The sequence below is a fragment of the Oncorhynchus tshawytscha genome, linkage group LG06, assembly GCF_018296145.1.
Source record: "Oncorhynchus tshawytscha isolate Ot180627B linkage group LG06, Otsh_v2.0, whole genome shotgun sequence".
NCBI classification, from domain to species: Eukaryota; Metazoa; Chordata; class Actinopteri; order Salmoniformes; family Salmonidae; genus Oncorhynchus; species Oncorhynchus tshawytscha.
The window spans coordinates 54,345,589-54,370,712 of NC_056434.1; the positions used below are offsets into that span (position 1 = coordinate 54,345,589).

The 25,124-nt window shown below is 44.4% G+C and overlaps 1 protein-coding gene across 1 annotated transcript in view; it reads left to right on the plus strand.

The window, feature by feature from the left end:
- Positions 1 to 25,124, plus strand: part of LOC112232479 (reelin-like) — a 288,334-nt gene that overhangs the window by 253,362 nt on the left and 9,848 nt on the right. Inside the window, exons 45-64 of the mRNA XM_042323405.1 lie at positions 1,809 to 1,959; positions 3,846 to 3,980; positions 4,352 to 4,475; positions 4,849 to 5,098; positions 12,025 to 12,193; positions 12,321 to 12,461; positions 12,647 to 12,824; positions 16,432 to 16,625; positions 16,872 to 17,176; positions 17,496 to 17,650; positions 18,038 to 18,252; positions 19,817 to 19,994; positions 20,277 to 20,452; positions 20,684 to 20,790; positions 20,925 to 21,167; positions 21,439 to 21,614; positions 21,757 to 21,830; positions 23,340 to 23,501; positions 23,807 to 23,964; positions 24,298 to 24,517. Of these exons, the coding sequence (XP_042179339.1) occupies positions 1,809 to 1,959; positions 3,846 to 3,980; positions 4,352 to 4,475; positions 4,849 to 5,098; positions 12,025 to 12,193; positions 12,321 to 12,461; positions 12,647 to 12,824; positions 16,432 to 16,625; positions 16,872 to 17,176; positions 17,496 to 17,650; positions 18,038 to 18,252; positions 19,817 to 19,994; positions 20,277 to 20,452; positions 20,684 to 20,790; positions 20,925 to 21,167; positions 21,439 to 21,614; positions 21,757 to 21,830; positions 23,340 to 23,501; positions 23,807 to 23,964; positions 24,298 to 24,517 (3,511 nt within the window). The remainder of the gene's footprint in view (positions 1 to 1,808; positions 1,960 to 3,845; positions 3,981 to 4,351; positions 4,476 to 4,848; positions 5,099 to 12,024; positions 12,194 to 12,320; positions 12,462 to 12,646; positions 12,825 to 16,431; positions 16,626 to 16,871; positions 17,177 to 17,495; positions 17,651 to 18,037; positions 18,253 to 19,816; positions 19,995 to 20,276; positions 20,453 to 20,683; positions 20,791 to 20,924; positions 21,168 to 21,438; positions 21,615 to 21,756; positions 21,831 to 23,339; positions 23,502 to 23,806; positions 23,965 to 24,297; positions 24,518 to 25,124) is intronic.

A 25,124-nucleotide genomic window follows, 5' to 3' on the forward strand; every position in this document is an offset into this window, starting at 1 on the left:
AGTCTCTTATGGTCAATCTTCCAATGATATGCCTACAAATACGTCACAATGCTGCAAACACCCTGGGGAAATGACAGAAAGTGTAGGCTCATTCCTTGCGCATTCACAGCCATATAAGGAGACATTGGAACGAAGCGCATTCAAAATCTGGGGCATTTCCTGTTTGAAATTTCATCTTTGTTTCGCCTGTAGCATCAGTTCTGTGGCACTCACAGATAATATCTTTGCAGATATTTGGAAATGTCAGTGTTTTCTTTCCAAAGCTGTCAATTATATGCATAGTCGAGCATCTTTTCGTGACAAAATATCTTGTTTAAACCGGGAACATTTTTTTATCCAAAAATTAAAAGAGCGCCCCCTAATATCGAAGAAGTTAAAGAAGACAGAGGTGTAAATAATGTATGAAATCGGAGGTGTACTCTTTTGCTTTAGGAGTGTGTGCTTGCCAGGCCTCAGAGAGTATATCCTGGAAAGCCTTGGTTGCATCTGGTTGCCTTGGTTGCGTTGGTCTAATTCAATATTTTCCTGCATGCCCAAAATGGCATCCCAATAACCAGATGGAATTCAGTTATTTCTAACAATATACTGTTCAGAGAATTGAAAAACCTGGGTTCATATGAATTTGAAGCATACACATTAAAAAAGGCCATTTTCTTTCCAGTATGGAAACATTGAACGATAGTGATTCTGCCTTTTTGGTCTTAACTTTTACCCAAGATGGTAATTTTGAGTTTTGTATGTATCAATATGATTACACCTTTAGTTTTATTTGAGGTTGATGAAAAAGCAACCTATTTGTGTATCCTTTTTGAGTTTCTTGGAACATTGCTACAGTATATCAGTATGCTTTCTTGATAGGATATCAAGACAGCTGGAACATTTAATAGGAGAGTTTACGCTTTCAAATTCCAAGAGAGGATAGCTAGCATTGCCATCATTTTAAATAAAATAATGTACTATTAATGATGTAATTGTTATCTTTAGTTTTAATAAGCCCATGGATGTGAAACCAAAAGCAGGACCCACAGGGAGTGATTCTGTTTCTTTTTTAGGAGATTGATTTCCCCTTCTAGCTTAGTTCGTGCTTTTTGGAGTCAGCCCTCTGTCACATTGTCCACTGTCTCAAACTTTTACACTTTAGTTGAGGAGGAATCCACTTCAGATGTGAGCAGTGCAAGAGATTAATGTATCGGTTTTAATTGCAAGTCGAGGGCAAAGGTAATTTCCTCACAAACAATCAATCAGACAGTATTGGCAAAATCTTTCTATTGGGTATTGAGAGCTGTCATGTTACCACAGGTGAATGATGAATTTACAGAATATTTGAGCTACTGGAGTGAAATAGACCTGCTATTGTTCCTTGTAAAACAGTGAATGTTTCACACCTTAATGTTTTGCTATATGTTGACATTTACTGTAAAATAAGTCTGATAATTCATAGTTATTTTGCAAAAGAAAAAGCCACTAGAAAGCCACATGTTTTCAATGCATGCCACCTTTTAACTTTTAACTTGCTTTTATAATAAACAAATGTGTTAACAGTGTTATATATTAGTTTCTAGGACACAACAGGTGCTGTAAAAGTAGCTAGAATTCATAAAGCCCAGTATAGGCTATTATCTCAATCAATTAAAAAATAATTCCTTCTAAAATAAACTTTCTGGTGCTCCTAAATTTCATGTGATGCTCCTAACTTTTTAAAGTTGAGAGCACCAGTGCTACCAATGAAAAATGTTAATTTGTATGCCTGTGTGTGCGTTTGTTGGGCTTGTGTGCATGCCTGCTTGCCCTTGTGTGTGTGTGAACAGGAGGGGCGGTGGATGCTGACAGGTTTAGGCTGCTGAGTGGAGGGAAACCTAGCAGGAAATGTGGCATCATGTCCAGTGGGAACCACCTGTTCTTCAGCGAGGACGGCCTTCGCATGCTGGTCACCAACGACATGGACCTTTCCAACGCAAGGTACCGTGTGTGTGCGTGCGTGTGTGTGTGTGTTTTTTTTTTAAAGGTTTTTAACTGAAAGCTGTGCTTTTGAGGCCCTCAAGTGGTGAGTTGAGGTGACATAATGTATTTAACCCAATTAGAAAATCTGCTCCTCACCTCTCAAGTGGAATGTTCCTCACATTGATAGTAAAATGTGTATGTGTGAGCTAAGTATAACCATTTGAATTCAGACGAAAAGATAAAGAAGTATATTTTCTCAAGACACACTTACACACACACACACACACACACACACACATTGATATATGTACATATATAGGGCACTGCATCTCGCAGTGCTAGCTGTGCCAACAGAGACTCTGGGTTCGAGCCCAGGCTCTGTCGCAGCCGGCCGCGACCGGGAGGTCCATGGGGCGACGCACAATTGGCTTAGTGTCGTCCGGGTTAGGGAGGGTTTGGCCGGTAGGGATATCCTTGTGTTATCGCGCACTAGCGACTCCTGTGGCGGCCCGGGAGCAGTGCTCGCTAACCAGGTCGCCAGGTGCACAGTGTTTCCTCCAACACATTGGTGCGGCTGGCTTCCGGGTTGGATGCATGCTATGTTAAGAAGCAGTGCGGCTTGGTTGGGTTGTGTTTCGGAGGATGCATGGCTTTCGACCTTCGTCTCTCCCAAGCCTGTACGGGAGTTGTAGCAATGAGACAACATAGTAACTACTAACAATTGGATACCACGAAATTGGGGAGAAAGGGAGGTAAAATAAAACAAAAAAAATTCAAAATTAACAAATATATTTGTACATATATTTATCAATGTGCATTATAATTATATATACAGCTGATGTCGGAAGTTTACATACACCTTAGCCAAGTACATTTAAACTCAGTTTTTCACAATTCCTGACAATTAACCCTAGTATAAAATGCCCTGTCTTAGGTCAATTAGGATCACCACTTTATTGAAAGAATGTGAAATGTCAGAATAATAGCAGAGAATGATTTATTTCAGCTTTTATTTCTTTCATCACATTCCCAGTGGGTCAGAAGTTTACATACCCTCAATTAGTATTTGGTAGCATTGCCTTTAAATTGCGAACAAGCTTTAACTTCCTGACTGACGTCTTGGGATGTTGCTTCAATATATCCACCTCATTTTCCTTCCTCATGAAGCCATCTATTTTGTGAAGTGCACCAGTCTCTCCTGCAGCAAAGAACCCCCACAACATGATGCTGCCACCCCCGTGCTTCACGGTTGGGATGGTGTCCTTCGACTTGCAAGCCTCACCCTTATTCCTCCAAACATAATGATGGTCATCCTGGCCAAACAGTTCTATTTTTGTTTCATCAGACCAGAGGACATGCGTGGTCCCATGGTGTTTATACTTGCGTACTATCGTTTGCATAGATGAGCGTGGTACCTTCAGGCGTTTGGAAATTGCTCCCAAGGATGAACTAGACTTGTGGAGGTCTACAATTGTTTTTGGCTGATTTCTTTTGATTTTCCCATGATATCAAGCAAAGAGGCACTGAGTTTGAAGGTAAGCCTTGAAATACATCCACAGGTACACCTCCAATTGACTCAAATGATATCAATTAGCCTATCAGAAGCTTCTAAAGCCATGACATAATTTTCTGGAATTTCCCAAGCTGTTTAAAGGCACAGTCAACTTAGAGTATGTAAACTTCTGACCCACTGGAATTGTGATGCTGTGAAATATAAGTGAAATAATCTGTCTGTAACAATTGTTGGAAAAATGACTTGTGTCATGCACAAAGTAGATGTCCTAACAGACTTGCCAAAACTATAGTTTGTTAACAAGAAATTTGTGGAGTGGTTGAAAACAAGTTTTAATGACTCCAACCTAAGTGTATGTAAACTTCCAACTTCAACTGTATATATTTTGTAGGTTTATTCAGTTCTTCCTGCGTCTGGGCTGTGGTAAGGCCTCCCCAGACCCCCGCTCCCAGCCTGTCCTGCTCCAGTTCTCTGTAGACGGGGCTCTGACCTGGGGCCTGCTGCAGGACTTCTTCTTCTCCAACAGGTTAGCATAACTCTCACTGTACATCATATCAGGATAAGGTAAGACCCAGATGCAGACCGTGTCGTGAAAAAGAGAGGCTGGGAAAAGAGAGGAGCTGATAGGACAAACGCTGTTAAGCTTGAAAAACAAGACCATCCGACAACAGACAAACAGAAAATACAGGGGACAATGGGGAAGATGGGCGATACCTGGAGGGGGGTGGAGACAATCACAAAGACAGGTGTAAAAGATAAGGGCGTGACACATCACTGTACTGTAAATGTTGTTTTGTGTTATACTGACATGCTTTATGAAGCAAAAATGATTTACTAATGGATAAAATAAATAATTACCTTCATCATAATTATAATCAACTTCCTCTTCTTCAACAGCAGTAACCAAGCTCGCCTCGTGGCCCTGGAGATCCCTCTGCGTGCCCGTACCTCCGCCACGCGCCTACGCTGGTGGCAGCCCTCTGAGAATGGACACTTCTATAGTCCATGGGTTATTGACCAGGTGAAACACCTTACCCACATCTATCTATCACTCCAGTGCTAATTTGCTAAATTGTAATTACTTCGCTACTATGGCCTATTTATTGCCTTACCTCCTCATGCCAGTTGCACACACTGTATGTAGACTGTCTTTTTTTCTATTGTGTCTTTGTTGTTTTCGTCGCACTGCTTTGCTTTATCTTGGCCAGGTCGCAGTTGTAAATGAGAACTTGTTCTCAACTAGCGTACCTGGTTAAATAAAGGTGAAAAAATATATATAAATAAATAAAAATATATGTTCATCCAATTATTCATCCATCCTTCAATCTGTCCATCTTTATCAATATAACAGTATCAGGCATATGACATGAACCTATGTCTCTCTACTCTGCCAGGTGGTGGTGGGGGGCAGTGCCAGTGGCTGGGGTCCTTTAGAAGATGACTTCTCCTCTATGGACGGGCGTTCTTGGCTGCTCTACCCCGGGGGTACCCGCATGCCCGTGTGTGGTTCTGACGGGGCGGCCTTCGCTTTCATAGAAAAGTCCAACACGCGCTACGCTGTCACCACAGACATCAGCCTGGGACAGGATGCTTTCATACAGTTTGATTTCTCAGCTTCATGCTCTGTCACAAACTCCTGCTACGGTGAGCCACAAAATATATATATTTGACAGGTTGTCAATGTAAGTAAGAATATGTTACATTTATTTTGTCAAGGTAGTCAGAGAATAGTTTTATAAGAAAAGTAGGTAAAAATGTGAGCTTTCAGGATTGTTGTTGATTGCTGTTTTTGCTTTTATTAACGTTGCCTGGCTATGCTGTCTAGGTTAGTGAGGTCGGGCACTGATGTTGGGTGATTAGGGCTGGCTCGCAGTTATCTTTCCAATTCATCCCAAAGGTGTTCACGGTGTTCAATGGGGTTGAGGTCAGGGCTCTGTCTAGGCCAGACAAGTTTTTACATACCCATCTCGACAAACCATTTCTGAACCTAGTTTTGTAAACGGGTACATTGTCATGCTGGAACAGGAAAGGGCCTTCCCCAAACTGTTGACACAAAGTTGGAAGCACATAATCGTCTAGAATGTCATTGTATGCTATAACGTAATAATGTCCCTTTACTGGAACTAAGTGGCATATCCCGAACCATGAAAAACATCCCCATACCATTATTCCTCCTCCACCAAACTTTACAGTTAACACTATGCATTGGGGCAGGTAGTGTTCTCCTGGCATCCGGCAAATTATTAACCAGAGAGGTTAGAAAATTAGGCTATTTAGGGATTCTAATTGTGGATTTTAAAGAAAACAAGAATCATCAGCATAGAATGACTCCTTTGCTTGACGCCCTGGATTTCAAATTTTAACAGCTAACATTTCGATGGCAATAATACATAGATATGCCGATAGTGGACAACCTTGTTTTACTCCTCTTGACAGTCTAAAACTTTCTGAGATGTAGCCATTATTTACTATTTTACACCTAGGCGTACTATACATAACTTTAACCAATTTTTAGAGATTCTCCAAAAATGAAATATTCCAGGCATTTTTATACAGTATATATAAACTTCAGTCGTACTTTATCAAAGGCCTTTTCAAAGTCAGCTACGAATACCAGGCCTGTTTTCCCGGATACTTCAGAGTGCTCTATTGTTTCCAGTACTTGTCTCATATTAACTCCAATGTATCATCCATGTAAAAACCTTGTCTGATTAGGATGAATAATATCCGACAATACTTTTTAAATTCTATTCTAAGCAATTAGCTAGAATTTTTGCATCACAACACTGAACTGTAAGAGGCCTCCAATTTTTAAAATGGACAGGATCTTTGTATTTACCATTTGGATCCTGTTTCAGTAATAATGAAATCAGACCTTCTTGTTGAGTGTCCGATAATCTACCATTTATATAGGAGTGGGTAAAAACATGCTAATAACGGTCTCCTGAGTATGTCAAAAAACGTTTGGTATACTTCCACTGGTATGCCATCCAGCCCAGGAGTTTTCCCAGCCTTAATGGCTTTAATTGCATCAAGAAGTTCCTCCTCTGTAAATTGGCCTTCACATGAGTCTTTCTGTACAGATGATAATTTTACATTATTAATTGGAAAAAATCCATACAATTGGCTTTGGTTAGTGGAGATGGAGGAGACGAAAACATATGCTTGAAGTACTTTACTTCCTCTTTCAAAATATAGTTTGGTAACTGCATCATTTGTAACAAGTTTCAGCAAATTATTTTAGTTAGCATTTCTTTGTTGAATATTTAAAAAATTATATGGTGCATTTTTCCTCATATTCCATCCAGTTGATTTTATTTTTATAATATATTACACGGGATCTTTCTTGAATAAGTTCCTCCATTTCTTTTTCTTTTTCCTCTAATTTGAGCATCTATGGTAAAGTTTTTTATTGCTATCTATCTGTATTGTTAGTCCTTCCATTTCCTTTGTTAATATGGACTCTGAATTGCATGGCCTCTAAAGGCACATTTTAAAAGTGTCCCATACAATAAGGGGGATCTGCTGTACCTATGTTATGTCAGAAAAAGTCAGTTATAAATTCTTATGTCCTAGTTAAAAACAAGTTATCATCCAGTAGGCTTTGATAGCAAGATGGGGCCGACAGAGGGGGCTGCTTTGCTTCTAGACCTTAGGAAACTTTGCAGTATTTAGTTTTTTTATCTATTATTTCTTACATTGTTAGCCCATAAAAACTTAAGTGTTATTACATACAGCCGGCAAGAACGATAGGAAATCAGAGAGACATCAACTGACCAGCACTACGACCAATACAACTTTCCCGAAGTGGTACCTTTGTTCGAACCACACAGGGCATTTGAACTGATTCCAGAGGTTGATCCTAAACAAAACCACCGGAGAAGAGGTAGACGGAGCGGTCTTCTGACCAGACTTCGGAGGCACGCACACCACCCACAGATTCCAAGTATATTACTCGCTAATGTCCAGTCTCAGGATAACAAGGTAGACAAAATTAGGGCAAGGGTTGCTTTCTAGAGAGACATCAGGGATTGTAACTACTCTGTTTCAAAGTACATGGCTGTCTCGGGAAATTCTGTCGGAGTTGGTACAGCCACCTGGATTCCTTGTTTATCGCGCCGACAGGAATAAACATCTCTCCGGGAAGAGGAAGGGCGGGGGGTGTATGTTTCATGATTAACAACTCATGGTGTAATTGTAACAACATACAGGAACTCATGTCCCTTTTGTTCACCTGACCTAGAATTCCTCACAATCAAATGCCGACCATACTATCTCCCAAGGGGAATTCTCATCGGGTATTGTCACAGCCGTGTATATCCCCCCTCAAGCCAATACCACGACGGCCCTCAAGGAACTTCACTGGACTTTATGCAAACTGGAAACCGGATATCCTGAAGGTGTGTTTATTGTAGCTGGGGATTATAACAAAGCAAATTTGAGAACAACCTAAATTCTATCAGCATATTGACTGTAGTGCTCGTGCTGGTAAAACACTGGATCACTGCTACTCTAACTTACGCGATGCATATAAGGCCCTCTCCCGCCCTCCTTTTGGCAAATCTGACCACGACTACCTTTTGCTCCTCCCTTCCTATAGGCAGAAACTCAAACAGGATGTACCCATGCTCAGGACTATTCAACGGAATCTGCTCTTCAAGATTGTTTTGATATGTTCTCGGTAGCCTCGGAGAATAATATTGATGTATAAGCTGATTCGGTGAGTGAGTTTATAAGGAAGTGTATAGGAGTTGTACCTACTGTGACTGTTAAAACTTACCCTAAACAGAAACCGTGGATAGATGGCGGCATTTGCCCGAAACTGAAAGTGCGAACCATCGCATTTAACCATGGAAAGGTGACTGTAAATATGGCTGAATTCAAACAGTGTCATTATGTCCTCCGCAAGGCAATCAAGCAAACGAAATGTCAGTATAGATACAAAGTGGAGTCACGGTCTTGCTTTCAGATAAACTAAACACCTTCTTTGCCCGCTTTGAGGATAATGCAGTGTCACCGAAGCAGCCTGCTACGAAGGACTGTGGGCTCTCCTTATCCGTGGCCGATGTGAGTAACACATTAAAACAAGTTAACCCTCGCAAGGCTGCCGGTCCAGACGGCATTCCTAGCCACGGTCTCAGAGCATGCACAGACCAGCGGGCTGGTGTGTTTACGGACAATTCAATCTCTCCCTATCCACATGCTTCAAGACGGCCACCATTGTTCCTGTACCCAAGAAGGCAAAGGTAACTGAACTGAATGACTATCGCCCCGTAACACTCACTTCTTTCTGTCATCATGAAGTACTTTGAGAGGCTAGTCAAGGATCATATGACCTCCACCTTACCTGTCATCCTAGACCCACTTCAATTTGCTTACCACCCCAATAGGTCCATAGACGATTCAATCGCCATTACACTGCACACTGCCCTATCCCACCTGGACAAGAGGATGTAAGAATGCTGTTCATTGACTATAGCTCAGCATTCAACATAACACTACCCTCCAAACTCATCATTAAGCTTGAGGACCTGGGTTTCAACCCAGCCCTGTGCGATTGGGTCCTGCATTTCCTGACGGGCCACCCCCAGGTGGTGAAGGTAGGAAACAACGTCTCCACCCCGCTGATCCTCAACACTGGGGCCCCACAAGGGTGCGTGCTCATCCCCCTCCTGTACTCCCACAAGGGTGCGTACTCATCTAGTTTGCAGACGACACAACAGTAGTAGACTTGATCACCAACAATGATGAGACAGCCTATAAGGGAGGAAGTGAGGGTGTCAGGAAAACAACCTATCACTCAACGTCAACAAAACAAGGGAGATGATCGTGGACTTCAGGAAACAGGGAGCACCCCCCTATCCACATCATCGGGACAGCAGTGGAGAAGGTGGACACCATGGACAAACTGAAATGGTCCACCCAAACAGACAGTATGGTGAAGAAGGCGCAACAGCACCTCTTCAACCTCAGGAGGCTGAAGAAATTTGGCCAGTCAACCCTCACAAACATTTACGGATGCACAATTGAGAGCATCCTATCAGGCTGTGTCACCGCCTGGTACGGCAACTGCACCGCCACAACCGCAAAGCTCTCCAGAGCGTGGTGCGGTCACCAGGGGCAAACTACCTGCTCTCTAGGACACCCTCAGCACCCAATGTCACAGGAAGGCCAAAAACATCATCAAGAACAACAACCACCCAAGCCACTGCCTGTTCACCTTGCTACCATCCAGAAGGCCAGGTCAGTACAGGTAAATCTCTGTTGGCACCGAGAGACTGAGAAACAGCTTCTATCTCAAGGCCATCAGACTGTTAAACACCCGTCACTAACACAGAGAGGCTGCTGCCTACATAGAGACTTGAAATCGCTGGCCACTTTAATAAATGGATCAGTAGTCACTTAAATAATGCCACTTTAATAATGTTTACATATCTTGAATTAATCTTCTCATATCTATATACTGTATTTTTTAGCATCTATTGCATCTTGCCTATGCTGCTTGACATTGCTCATCCATATATTTATGTATACACTACCGTTCAAAAGTTTGGGGTCACTTAGAAATGTGTGAATGACTATTGTAGCTGGAAATGGCTGAAGGCCAGCAGTTTGTCTAGTTTGAGAAACAGACACCTCACAAGTCCTCAACTGGCAGCTTCATTAAATAGTACCCACAAAACACCGGTCTCAATGTCAACAGTGAAGAGGTGATTCCGGGATACTGGCCTTCAGCCATTTCCAGCTACAATAGTCATCTGCAACATTATCAATGTCTACACTGTATTTCTGATCAATTTGATGTTATTTTAAAGGACAAGAAATTAGCTATTCTTTCAAAAACAAGGACATTTCCAAGTGACCCCAAACATTTGAACAGTAGTGTATGTATGTATGTATGTATGTATGTATGTATGTATATATATATATATATATATATATATATATATATATATATAGTATCCCTTTACCAGACTTCTTATGTTTTACCAAACTGTTGGAGCTAGGAACATTAGCTGTTACCTATGCCCACGATAGCATATACAAAAGTATTCAGACCCCTTGACTTTTTCCATGTTTTGTTATGTTTACAACCTTATTCTGAAATGGATTAAATTGTTCCATCAATCTACACATAATACCCCGTAAAGACAAAGTAAAAACAGGTTTGGGGAATTGTAAAAAATAATTTAAAAAATCACATTTACAAAACTATTCAGACCCTTTACCCTTTAAGCAACTCCTGCATTGTCTTGGCTATGCGCTTAGGTTCACTGTCCTGTTGGAAGGTAAACCTTCCATTCTGAGGTCCTGAGTGCTCTGGAGAAGATTTTCATCAAGGATCTCTATGTACTTTGCTCGGTTCATCTTTCCCTCAATCCTGACTAGTCTCCCAGTCCCTGAAAAACATCCCTACAGCATGATGCTGCCACCACCATTCTTCACCGTAGGGATGGGTGCCAGGTTTCCTCCAGATGTGACGCATGGCATTCAGGCCATAGAGTTCAATGTTGTTTTTATCAGAGCATCTGGTTTCAAATGGTCAGAGTTCTTTAGGTGCCTATTAGCAAACTCCAAGCAGGCTGTCATATGCCTTTTACTGAGGAGTGGTTTCTGTCTGGCCACTACCATGAAGGCCTGATTTATGAAGTGCTGCAAAGATAGTTGTCCTACAGGAAGGTTCTCCCATCTCCACAGAGGAACTCTGGAGCACTATCAGGGTCACCATCGCGTTCTTGGTCACATCCCTGACCAAGGCCCCTCTCCCCCGATTGCTCAGTTTGGCCGGGCAGTCAGCTCTAGGAAGAGTTTTGGTGGTTCCAAACTCCTTCCATTTAAGAGTGATGGAGACCACTGTGTTCTTGTGGACCTTCAATGCTGCAGACATTTTTTGGTACCCTTCCCCAGATCTGTGCCTCAACACAATCCTGTCTTGGAGCTTAACCGAAAATTCCTTCCACCTCATGACATGCACTGTCAACTGTGGGACCTTATATAGACAGGTGTGTGCCTTTCCAAATCATGTCCAATCAATCACAGGCGTACTCCAAGTTGTAGAAACTCCTCAGGGATGATCAATGGAAACAGGATGCACCTGAGCTCAATTTTGAGTCTCATAGCGAAGGGTCTGAATACTTATGCAAACAAGATATCTGTTTTTTTAATACATTTTAAAAGAATTCTAAAAACCTGTTTTCACTTTGTCATTATGGGGTATTGTGTAGATTGATGAGGGAAAAAATGTTTTTAATCTATTTTAGAATAAGGCTGCAAAATAACAAAATGTGGAAGAAGGGAAGCGGCCTGAATATTTTCCACTGCTCCCGTTTGGTGCAGCGGTCTAAGGCACTGCATCTCAGTGCTTGAGGTGTCACTACAGACACCCTGGTTCTAATCCAGGCTCTATCACAACCGGCTGTGCTTTGGAGTCCCATACGGCGGAACACAAATTTCCTGTGTCGTCCAGGTTTGAACGGTGCAGACTGTCAATGAAAAGAAGAATTTGTTCTTAACTGACTAATAACATTAGATTTGATTTATGCGTCTTTCTGTACCCTTGTCCATTACAGCCATTGAGCTTGAGTATTCTCTGGACCTGGGTCTGCACTGGCAGCCTCTGGTGCGTGACTGTCTCCCCACCAGTCAAGACTGCTCCTCCTACACCCTACAGAGACTGCTGGTGGCAGACACATACAACAAGTGGGGCCGAGTCACTCTGCCCATTCCCATCTACGCCAGGTCAGTTACACATTGTTTGACTGCCAAACCAAACCGAGGTTGTTATTCTTCAAAATCACTGTCCAAACATTTTAACAGCTTTAAATGTTGGTATGAGTTGTATTATGTCATTAAAATGTATCTGCAGGTCTCCAGCTACGCGTTTCCGTTGGTTCCAGCAAGCTCCGTTTGACAAGCAGCAGACCTGGGCTCTGGACAATCTCTACATCGGAGACGGCTGCTCCGACATGTGCTCCGGACATGGACGCTGCCAGCAGAGCTCCTGTGTGTGAGTGACTGATATTTCAATAACACACCAGCCTGAAAGAATAATTACAGACACGAATGTGGTGTTCCATTGCCATGTTGAAGTAGAAGTCCCGAGATCTGTAACAACAATGTCACACACAGCAACCTGAGAGGCCATTCAATAACCTCCTTACCCCTTTCTCTCACCTCTCATCCCCCATGTAGGTGTGACCCAGAGTGGGAAGGCGAGTACTGTGATGAGCCTGTGGCCCCCCTGCCCTCCCAGCTGAAGGACAGTTTCAGCCGGGCCCCCTCTCTTAGCCACTGGCACCTGGTAACCGGGGGAAAGCTCAGCACTGTTTGTGGGGCCGTGGCATCTGGGGCTGCACTGCACTTCAGCGGGGTCAGTGCCTATCAATCCATTGTGCCTGTAGACCACACTACCTACAGAGAGAGTTTTCATCTATATTCTTCATACCTGTTTACATACCACCACAGATATAGGCTGGCACTACAGTAAGACAGCATTGAATGAGCTGTATTCCGGCATAAGCAAACAAGAAAATGCTCACCCATAAGCGGAGCTCCTAGTTGCCGGGGACTTTAAATCCGTTTTACTAAATTTCTATCAGCATGTTACATGCAACCAGAGGGGAAAAAAAACTCTGGGTCACCTTGACTCCACACACAGAGATGCATACAAAGCTCTCCCTCGCCCTCATTTTGGCAAATCTGACCATAATTCTGTCCTCCTGATTCCTAATTCTGTCCTCCTGATTCCTCCTGCAAAAAATTAAAGCAGGAAGCACCAGTGACTAAATCAATACAAAAGTGGTCAGATGAAGCAGATGCTAAGCTACAGGACTGTTTTGCTAGCACAGATTGGAATAAGTTCAGGGAATCCTACGATGGCATTGAGGAGTACACCACATTAGTCATTGGCTTCATCACTAACTGCATAGATGACGTCATCCCAACAGTGATCATACGTACATACCCAAACCAGAAGCCATGGATTACAGGCAACATCCGCACTGACCTAAAGGCTAGAGCTGCCACTTTCAAGGAGCGGGACTCTGACTCTAACCAGGAAGCTTATAAGAAATCCCGCTATGCTCTACGACGAACAATCAAACAGGCAAAGCATCAATACAGGACTAAGATCGAATCGTACTACACCGGCTCTGACGCTCGTCGGATGTGGCAGGGCTTGCAAACCATTACAGACTACAAAGGGAAGCACAGCCGACCCGTAGCACTCACGACTGTAGCCATGAAGTGCTTTGAAAGGCTGGTCATGGCTCCCATCAACACCATTATCCCAGAAACCCTAGACCCATTCCAAGTTGCATACCGCCCCAACAGATCCACAGATGATGCAATCTCTATTGCACTCCACACTGCCCTTTCCCAGCTGGACAAAAGGAACACCTATGTGAGAATGCTATTCATTGACTACAGCTAAAGGAGACAAAGGAGATGATTGTAGACTACAGGAAAAAGAGGACCGAGCACGACCCCATTCTCATCGACAGGGCAGCACTGGAGCAGGTTGAGAGCTTCAAGTTCCTTGGTGTCTTGGTCCAATCACACCAAGACAGTCGTGAAGAGGGCACGACAAAACCTATTCCCCCTCAGGAGACTGAAAAGATTTTGCATGGGTCCTCAGATCCTCACAATGTATTTGCATTGCCCCCCCTCTCTGTTGTTATCAGGGTTAGAATTTTATTCAGGGTTAGAATTACAGGGTTAGAATTACAGTTCAATTTGGAAAGTGAGCTGACACTACAATTTAATAACAGAAAATATTGAAAATAAACAGCTATTTTTACTTGAATTTGATTTTCTCTTTATCACCTCAAAAAATAAAAATATTAAAATGTTAATTTTAACACGTAAATTAAATTGAGCCCAAACCTGGTGTGTCTCTCCATCTGTCACGTTCTGACCTTAGTTCCTTTGTTTTTTCTTTGTTTTAGTATGGTCAGGGTGTGAGTTGGGGTGGGCAGTCTGTTTGTTTTTCTATGTTGGTTTTTGTGTTCGGCCTAGTATGGTTCTCAATCAGAGGTAGGTGTCGTTAGTTGTCTCTGATTGAGAATCATACTTAGGTAGCCTTTTTCCACCTGGGTTTCGTGGGTGTTTATTTTCTGTTTAGTGTTTTGTCATTCACCTTACGGGACTGTTCGTTTGTTGTTTATTTTCTTTTGTTCAGTGTTCATTTTGCTTCATTAAATTATGCACACTTACCACGCTGCATGTTGGTCCTCCGATCCTTCTCGCTACTCCTCCTCAGAAGAGGAGGACGAGGTTCGTGACAGAAACCCACCACAAAAGGACCAAGCAGCGTGGTAACGGGCAGCAGCAGCGATCGCAGGACTCATGGACATGGGAGGACATTCTGGACGGCAAGGGACCATGGGCACAGGCTGGAGGCAGTGGTATGAGGAGGCAGCACGGCGGCGTGGCTGGAAGCCCAAGAGGCAGCCCCAAAAATGTATTGGGAGGAGGCACATGGGGAGTTTGGAGTAGTCAGGTAGGAGACCTGCGCCAACTTTCCGTGCTTCCTGGAGAGAGAGAGGGACCGGGCAGGCACCGTGTTATGCCGTGAGGCGCACGGTGTCCCTGGTGCATGTGCATAGCCCGGTGCGGTACATCCCAGCGCCTCGTATCGGCCGGGCTAGAGTGGGCATTGAGCCAGGTGCCACAAAGCCAGCTCAGCGCATCTGGTCTCCAGTGCGTCTCCTCAGGCCGGTGTACATGGCACCAGCCTTATGCATGGTGTCCCCGGTTCGCCAGCACAGCCCAGGGCGGGCTATTCCACCTCGCCGCACTGGCCTGGCTACGGGGAGCATTCAACCAGGTAAGGTTGGGCAGGCTCGGTGCTCAAGAGCTCCAGTGCGCTTTCACGGTCCGGTTTGTCTGGTGCTACCTCCACGTACCAGCCCTCCGGTGGCAGCCTCCCGCACGAAGCTGTCTCTCTGTCTTCTCCCTACAGGGTCTCCCATCTGTCCTGAGCCGCCAGAACCGCCAGTCTGTCCTGAGCCGTCAGTCAGCCAGGAGCTGCCAGAGCCGTCAGCCAGGAGCTGCCAGAGCCATCAGTCTGCCAGGAGCTGCCAGAGCCATCAGTCTGCCAGGAGCTGCCAGAGCTGTCAGTCAGCCAGGAGCTGCCAGGAACTGCCAGAGCCGTCAGTCAGCCAGGAGCTGCCGGAGCCACCAGTCAGCCAGGAGCTGCCAGAGCCGTCAGTCAGCCAGGAGCTGCCAGAGCCGTCAGTCTGCCAGGAGCTGCCAGAGCCGTCAGTCAGCCAGGAGCTGCCAGAGCCGTCAGTCAGCCAGAAGCTGCCAGAGCCGTCAGCCAGGAGCTGCCAGAGCCATCAGTCTGCCAGGAGCTGCCAGAGCCATCAGTCTGCCAGGAGCTGCCAGAGCTGTCAGTCAGCCAGGAGCTGCCAGGAACTGCCAGAGACGTCAGTCAGCCAGGAGCTGCCAGAGCTGCCTGTCCTGCCCGGCGCTGACGGAATCTCCCGCCTATCCGGCGCTGCCGGACGCCCACCCAGACCCTCCCTTATAGGTTCAGGTTTTGCGGCCAGAGTCTGCACCTTTGAGGGGGGGGTACTGTCACGTTCTGACCTTAGTTCATTTGTTTTGTCTTTGTTTTAGTATTGTCAGGGTGTGACTTGGGGTGGGCAGTCTGTTTGTCTTTCTATGTTGGTTTTTGTGTTCGGCCTAGTATGGTTTTCAATCAGAGGCAGTTGTCGTTAGTTGTCTATGATTGATTGAGAATCATACTTAGGTAGCCTTTTTCCACCTGGGTTTCGTGGGTGTCTATTTCCTGTTTAGTATTTTGTCATTCACCTTACGGGACTGTTAGTTTGTTGTTTATTGTCAGTGTTCAGTGTTGGTCCTCCGATCCTTCTCGCTACTCTCAGAAGAGGAGGACGAGGTTTGTGACACCACCTAATATGTCTTTCTCTTTAACCTCCATGTTTTCTCTTGTATCTGTCTCTCTCCAACAGAGTTGTAGTCGTCAGCTGGTGACGGTGGATCTGAACCTGACCAACGCAGAGTTCATCCAGTTCTACTTTATGTATGGCTGCATGACCCCGCCGAGCAACCGTAACCAGTGTGTACTACTGGAGTTCAGTCTGAATGGTGGAATCAACTGGATCCTGTTGACAGAGATCTTTTACGACCTGTACAGAAAGCCTGGGTGGGCCTTTTTTATGAAAAATAGATATACGCACACTTTGTTGATTGCTCCCAGTGCTCCCACGGTTTATGTTCTACCCAAAGGTCTTCGTCAGGCTTAACACACATGAAAAAAGTAGGAGTATTTATAGACTTACAAGTAATGAAGTACAGTAAAATAGGATATACAGTAACTGGGAATTGGCTTTAACCTGTCCACTTCTTTCACATCAGCTGTTCCCAATCCTAACCTGTGTGTCATGTGTAGATTCGTCAATGTACTGCTGCCCCATGCGGCCCGTCAGGAGGGTGTGCGTGTGCGCTGGTGGCAACCGACCCACGAGGGGTCCGACCACAGTGACTGGGCACTGGATAACGTCCTAATCGCTGGTTCCGACCCGCGGGCACAGATCTCTGACACCTTCGGAGGGGTGGCGCTGCCTAACCACGAGAGAGCGCCCGCTGATGGTACCCCCACGGGCAGGATAGGCCTGTTGAATGAGGGAGAGGAGGAGAGCACCTCAGGTATATACACAGGGGATCTGGACGAGACCACAACATACACCACCACAGGTACATACACATCTACAGGTACATACACAACTACATGTACATACACAGTTGGGGGAGGATCTTTCAGTCATACAGGCCCTAATTCTGACTTGTCTGATTGTTGAGTTGATTTTGTGCCTCTCACATTAGGTTTCATCCTAATAAGCAATGACCGCATCAAATACAACTGCTTTCAGAAGGAACATTTATTGAATCTAGGTATATGAAAAAAACGAATAAGGTATTTGAAAAAAGGTATTTTGTTTGATGAGATGGATGCTTACTTTCTCTCTCCCTCTTCCTTTCTCTGACCCCTCTCCACTGCTTCCCTCTCTCTCAGTGGGTGATCACTGGCTGTTCAGTGAGGACTGTGCGGTTCAGAGGTTCTGTAGCTCTCCAGACGGAGTCATGGTGTGTGGTAATGATGACGGCAGAGAGGTGTATGCAGTCACACATGACATCGTCCCGGACAAAGGCTGGGTCATGCAGTTCAAGGTAACAACAATTGTGTACAAAACAGTGGAAATGGTTGAGTGTGTGGCCCTGTCGAAAAACAATCCCTGTTCCTACCCCCTAGACCAGGGATGTTCAATTCCGAAACATTTCTGTTTTTTGTTTCTACCTATTAGTTAATTGCTCTCACCTGGTATCCCAGGTCTGAATCAGTTCCTGATTAGGAGAGGATGAAAGCTGTTTTGGCCCTCCAGGACTGACATTGAACACCCCTGCTTCCCTAGACACTTCTGAGATTAACAGCTAGGAGTGTGTGTGTGTGTCTGTGGGGGGGTTGGGTGTATTTGTGTATGTGTATGTTGTGATCAAAAGTACAGGATATGTGTGTATGTACAAGTTATGTTTTTGCAAGTCCATGTGTCTCTACAGATTGTGGTGGGCTGCAGTGTGCCGGAGCGCCATGCCGAGCATCAGGTCCATGTCCAGTATTCTGTGGACTTCGGTGTCTCCTGGAGGTACCTGGTGCCCCAGTGTCTACCTGCTGACCCCTGCTGTGGAGGACAGATCTCCCAGCCCAGTGTCTTCTTCCCTGCCCAGGGTTGGAAAAGGGCCGTCTACCCCCTAACGGACAGCCTGGCAGATACGTGAGTGACAAGCCTGATCCATACAGTACAAACATGCACATACAGTACCAGTCCAAACTTTGGACACACCTACTCATTCCAGGATTCTTCTTTATTTGTACAGTTTTCTACATTGTAGAATAAAAGTGAAGACATCAAAACTATGAAATAACACATATGGAATCATGTAGTAAGCAAAAAAGTGTTAAACAAATCTAAATATTTTTTAGATTTTAGATTCTTCAAAGTAGCCACCCTTTGCCTTGATGACAGCTTTGCACACTCTTGGCATTCTCTCAACCAGCTTCACCTGGAATGCTTTTTCAACAGTCTTGAAGGAGTTCCCACATCTGCTGAGCACTTTTTCGCTGCTTTTCCTTCACTCTGCGGTCCAACTCATCCCAAACCATCTCAACTGGGTTGAGGTCGGGTGACTGTGGAGGCCAGGACATCTGATGCAGCACTCCATCACTCTCCTTCTTTGTCAAATAGCCCTTACACAGCCTGGAGGTGTGTTGGGTAACTGTCCCGTTGAAAAACAAATGATAGTCACACTAAGCTCAAACCAGATGGGATGGCGTGTCACCTCTGAACAGTGTTGAGATGTATCTTTTACTTGAACTCTGTGAAGCATTTAATTTGGGCTGCAATTTCTGAGGCTGGTAACTCGAATCAACTTATCCTCTGCAGCAAAGGTAACTCTGGGTCTTCCTTTCCTGTGGCGGGCCTCATGAGAGCCAGTTTCATCATAGATCTTGATGGTTTTTGCAACTGCACTTGAAGAAACTTTTAAAGATCTTGACATTTTACGGATTGACGGACCTTCATGTTTTAAAGTAATGATGGACTGTCATTTCTCTTTGCTTATTTGAGCTGTTCTTGCCATAACATGGACTTGTGCCAAATAGGGCTATTTTCTGTATACCACCCCTACCTTGTCACAACACAACTGATTGGCTCAAATGCATTAAGAAGGAAAGAAATTCCACAAATTAACTTTGTGGAAGGTACACCTGTTAATTAATTAACAAGGTACACCTGTTAATTGAAATGCATTCTAGGTGACTACCTTAAGAAGCTTGTTGAGAGAATGCTAAGAATGTGCAAAGCTGTCATCAAGGCAAAGGGTGGCTACTTTGAAGAATATCAAATATAAACTATGTATTGTATATGTATTTTGATGTCTTCGCTATTATTTTACAATGTAGAAAATAGTAAAAAATAAAGAAAAACCCTTGAATGAGTAGATGTGTCCAAACTTTTGACTAGTAGTGTACGTAAGCAAGCATGCACACACAAACACACATATACTCAACCTGGCTGGCACACTCTCTCCTTGCTTCCTCCAATACTTTCTTTTGGTTCAAGACATTCGGACTGCTTCAAGTTACAGTTGAAAGGAGGGTTCCTTAAAAACAGCCTATGGAAGATAATTTAAAAGTCTTGCCTAACTAATCTTTATGACCATCCTGTGTGTATTGTGTGTATGGCGGTGCATTTTTTTGGTTCAGCACTCTGATACCCAGTGGGCTGTGGAGAACTTCTACATCAGTTCTTAACCTACATTCTCTGTAATGTTCTGCAGGGCGGTGCGTTTCCGGTTCTACCAGCAGCACAGTGATACCCAGTGGGCTGTGGAGAACCTCTACATTGGGCCAGCGTGTGACAGCCATTGTGGGGGACATGGAGAGTGTCTGGACCAGCGATGTATCTGTGAACCAGGCTTCACTGGACCCAGCTGCTACGCCAGCACTGCACTCAAGGTATCAATCAGTTAATCAATCTTTATTTATGTAGTACATTTCATACAATGACATACAAAGTGTCCCTAGCCGGCTTGAAGGACCATTTATTTTGTACACATAGCAAAAACAATGCAATTGAAAATGCAATTACATTGCCCTCCCCCTAGGGATTCTGCACCATGGCAGATTATGTGGCTCGGAACGTTTGTGTGTGTCAGGGGGTGTTGGGAAAAGGGCAGAAGACAAATGTCCATACTATGGACAATAAAGTATCGATTCTATTCTATTCTATTTCCCCAGACATCTCTGAAGGAGCGTTTTGACTGGGAGGGGGCGCCGGGCCCTCAGTGGCAGGTGTTGGAGGGGGGTCGTCCCTGTACTGACTGTGGGGTTCTGGTGGAGGGGACCGCTTTGTACTTTGGAGGAGCAGACGCCAGGCAGGCCGTCACCGCTGACCTCGACCTCAGAGGAGCCAAGTTAGTACCTCTACTGATCAAAAGTCTGTCAACTACACAGAATTTTGTTAGGACATTCCCTCTCAGTTCCTACTACCACTCAAAGTTTTCATAAGATATGTTGTTTTTTCCATATGTTCGCTGAGATCACTATCGCTGGAAATGCTTCAGATGTGCACAGGTCGTTTATCTGTGTTTGAGTCCCGGCATAAGTATTCCACTGTTAATGGCTGTATGAACTGTGATGATCAGGTTTGTAGAGTACTGGGCCAGGATAGGAAGTGAAGACAACATGACCATGTGCCATCGCCCAACCTGTCGCAAAGAGGGAGTGCTGCTGGACTACTCCAAAGACGGAGGTAAACTGTCATAAACTGTACTAAGCAGTAGTAAACTGATGGAAAGTTTAGTTTGTAGTCGATGTAATCTTTAGTACACTGATGAATAATAGAGAATTTTGTCCCCCCTGAGATTTAATTCATGCCTCCCCCAGGTGTGTCCTGGACCCTGCTTCATGAGATGGACTATCTGAAGTACGTGTCTGTGAGGCGTGATTACATTGTTTTACCAGAGGGGGCGCTGTCTAACACCACGCGGCTGCGGTGGTGGCAGCCCTTCTCTGTCTCCTCCGGTCTGGCATCACCCGGGCTGGAGCGTGCTCAGTGGGCTGTAGACAACATCCTGGTGGGAGGGTCTGACATCAACCCCTCCACCCTGCTCGACACCTTCGATGACGGTAAACACAGCATAACATAACGTAATATAGGATAACAAAACATAACATCAATCCCTCCACCCAGCTGGACATCTTCGATGATGGTAGATAGTTTGTGCTGAAACACCTCTGACATGGAATGGGAGGTGAAAGTGTAAAGATGAATCTGGGCTCTGTCTTGTGCTGTTGTTGATTGTGAAGGTGTCTTAAGCTTGCCATTCTACTCTCCTTATCTCTCTTGAATAACATTCTGAAATCTTCTGGATCCTCTCTCTCTCACTCTCTCTCCCAGAGGGTGTGTCCCACGAGGAGAGCTGGAACTTCTATCCCAATGCGGTGCGTACGGCTGGATTTTGTGGCAACCCATCCTTCCACCTCTACTGGCCCAACAAGAACCAGGACAAAACACACAACATCCTAGCCACCCGAGAGCTTATAGTACAGCCTGGATACATCCTACAGTTCAAGGTGCTACCTCTTAGCATTTACAACATGGCTACATTTGACAGTTTAAAATCATTATCATAATCTACAAACATAGAGGTCCAAGAATCGATCCCTGTGGAACCCAACAACTTACTTGTGGCTCTCTCTGTCACACTGTATGTAGATTGTGGTGGGCTGTGAGGCAGACAGCTGTGAAGACCACCATTCTGTCCTGCTGCAGTACAGAAAGGATGCCAGGTAGGAGAGATTTCTTCCTATGTGCTAATTTACAGTGCTGGGACAAATATATTGGCACCCTTCCATTTTCTTAATTTGTCACCACACCATGTTATTGGATTTTTATTTTTGTAAATTTAAGTTTACAATTTTAATTTAGAAAATGAAGACATGGCTTGGACAGAATTATTGGCCCCGGAGCTAGCACTTTTTGTATGCAGAATCTGCTCTAATCCTTCCAGGTTGGAGGGGTGCCCTTCACCAACTGCTGTTTTCAGCTCTAGCCATAGGTTATGGATGGGATTCAGATCTGGACTCTTCACTGGCAACTCCAGTTTCTTGAACCATTCCAGGGTGCATTTGATGAGTGTTTGGGGTTATTGTCCTGAATGCAGACCCACAACCTTCAACAGAGCTACAGTTTTTCAAATCAAATCAAATAAATGGAGTAAAATTGTATTTGTAATATGCACCGAATACAACTGGTGTAGACTTTACGGTGAAATGTATGTTTACGAGCCTTTCCCAACAGTACATAGTTTAAAAATAAAATAGAAACACAAAATGAGTAAAATAAAATGTACAATAATGTAGCTATACACAGGGAGTACCAGTACCAGATCAATGTGCTGTAATCGCTGCCAAAGGTGCTTCAACAAAGTACTGAATAAAGGGTCTGAATACTTATGTAAATGTACTATTTCAGTTGTTGTTTTCAATACATTTGCAAAAAAAAAATTTAAACGTGTTTTTGCTTTGAGGTTATTGGGTATTGTGTTGATTGACAGGGAAAAAATAAATGTCATCCATTTTAGAATAATGCTGTAAGGTAACAGAATGTGGAAAGAGTCAAGGGGTCTGAATATTTTCCGTAATCACTATGTACATGAAGGCAGGGTAAAGTGACTAGACATCAGGATAAATAATAATAAGAGTAAAATAAAGAACAGAGTAGCAGCAGCAAATGATGAGTGAAAAAGTGTTTGAGCGTGAACTTCTCAAACTCAACTGAACAAGCCTAAATCCTGGGAAAACATTTATGTGGACCAATTTAACAAGATTTGAGTTATTTGGCAATACAGATCAATGCTGTGTTTACTGACGACCAAATGAAGCATTCAATGAAAAGAATAGCCTCCCTACAATCGAAGATGGGGGAGGTTTTGTAATGCTGCGGGGTTGCTTTGCTGCTTCTGGTACTGTAGTCCTTGAACACGTGCAAGGCATCATAAAATCAGCAGATTATCAGGTGTTTTTGAGTCGATGTTCAACTCAGTATCCAGAAACAGGGTCTCCATTGAACATTGTGGATCTTCCATCAGGACATCGACCCAAACCCACATCTTAAAGCACCCAGGAATGGTTCATAAAGAGACGCTGGACTCTTTTGGAGTGGCCAGATCTGATTCACATCCATAACCTATGGCGAGAGCTGGAGACAGCCCTTGGTGGAGGGCACCCCTCCAACATTTAAGGATTAGAGCAGTTTACAATACAATCCTCTTTCTTCCTTCCCTCTCTTCTCTCCAGGTCTGACTCATGGCAGCTGGTCCAGTCAGAGTGTCTTCCCTCCTCTGTGAACAACGTGGGCTGCTCTCCCTTCATGTTCCATGAATCTACCATCTACAGTCCTGTCAACAGCTCTACCTGGACAAGAGTCACTGTCCAGCTGCCTGACCACGTCTCCTCAGGGTAGGACCGCTTTTGCAAATTAGCCTTTTGCCACTCACTAGCAAGGTAACAAACTGGCTAATGATGTTTGTTGTGGGTAACTAAAAGTGAGTATTCCATGCAGGAGCAGAACAGTTCTCTGAAAGAGAAGAGAAGCTTCTGAACCAGCATTTTATTTCTTTGTCTGAAGGTTGATCAAGGCTGTTATCAACAAGCTTCTATAAGGAACATTTGTGTCTGTAAAGGGTATCTCTCTCAGTTCTGCTCTTTCTTGTCACAGCTCTATAACCCTTTTTCTCTCTCACACTCTCACCCTTCTCCTGCAGTGCCACGCAGTTCCGTTGGATCCAGAAGGAGGGTGTTGGCGAGCGTCACGGCTGGGGGGTGGACCACATGTACATTGGGGAGGCGTGCCCAGGGCTGTGTAGTGGTCATGGTTACTGTACTAGCGGAGTGGTCTGTATCTGTGACGAGGGACACCATGGTGGGTCTGACTGAGTACCACACAAACACTAACCGTAGGGGCCAGTACAATGTTCCCTTTAACTGCCAGCTAGCATTCATATTGGTTCAACTTGATTCTTTATGCATTCAAATGTTAGGAGTGTTCCTAGTGTCTCTCATCTAAAATGTAACGCGCCACGGTTGGGGTCAATGCCATTTCAATTCAGTCAATTATGGAAGTAAACTGAAATTCCAAATTCCAAATCCTCATTGCTTTTCAATCAAATATATATGTATATTCTTTAATGGACCCAAACTCTGCAGCACCACAATATAAACAAACCACCCTTTCTTTCTCTCCTCCATCTCCCAGGTGATGACTGCTCCCTGTCCGGCAGTGACCTACCCAGCTCCATAAAGGATAACTTTGAGTCAGGTAGCATGTCAGAGGAGAGCTGGCAACTCATCCAGGGTGGCGGGGTGGGAAGTGGGTGTGGTCAGCTTTCTCCCCACGCCCACGGTGACTCGCTCTACTTCAACGGCTGTAAGATGAGGCAGGCTGTCACCAAGCCACTCGACCTGACACGAGCCAGGTAGGGTTGGACAATGGATTGTACTGTGCTGTACTAGCCTAGTCTTGCCAAATACTAAAGGGACAGTGAGAGATGCTCATTATACAGTAGAAGATTATACTGTACAGTAGCTGTAAAATGAGCAGACCAAGCCTCTGGACCTCACATGAGACAAGTACTGAACAGGGGCTTCATACACCCCAAAAAGAGGGCACAAAGTACGTGAGGATGGCTGGGCGGTGGAGAATTTAGTATTTTTCAAACACCTGAATCAGCTTTTTCCTGCAATCTAGAGTCAAAATCATTATGCTTAATTCTATGTCAAAAATGTCTATTTTTCTGCATGTCTAAGCACACCTCTTGAACTGGCTGTATCCAGCTGACTGTTTTTTCTATTTTTAGTTATTGCTTGCTTTTCTAAAGTCTACGAACCTTGCCAGCAGGCACGCCATTTAACCTCTCTAGGGGGTGTGGGACGCTACCGTCCCACCTGGCCAACATGCAGTGAAATTGCAGAGCGCCAAATTCAAAAACACTAATACTCATTATAAAAATTCATAAAACATACACTGTTATACATTGGTTTAAAGATTAACTTCTTGTTAATCCATCCACAGTGTCAGATTTC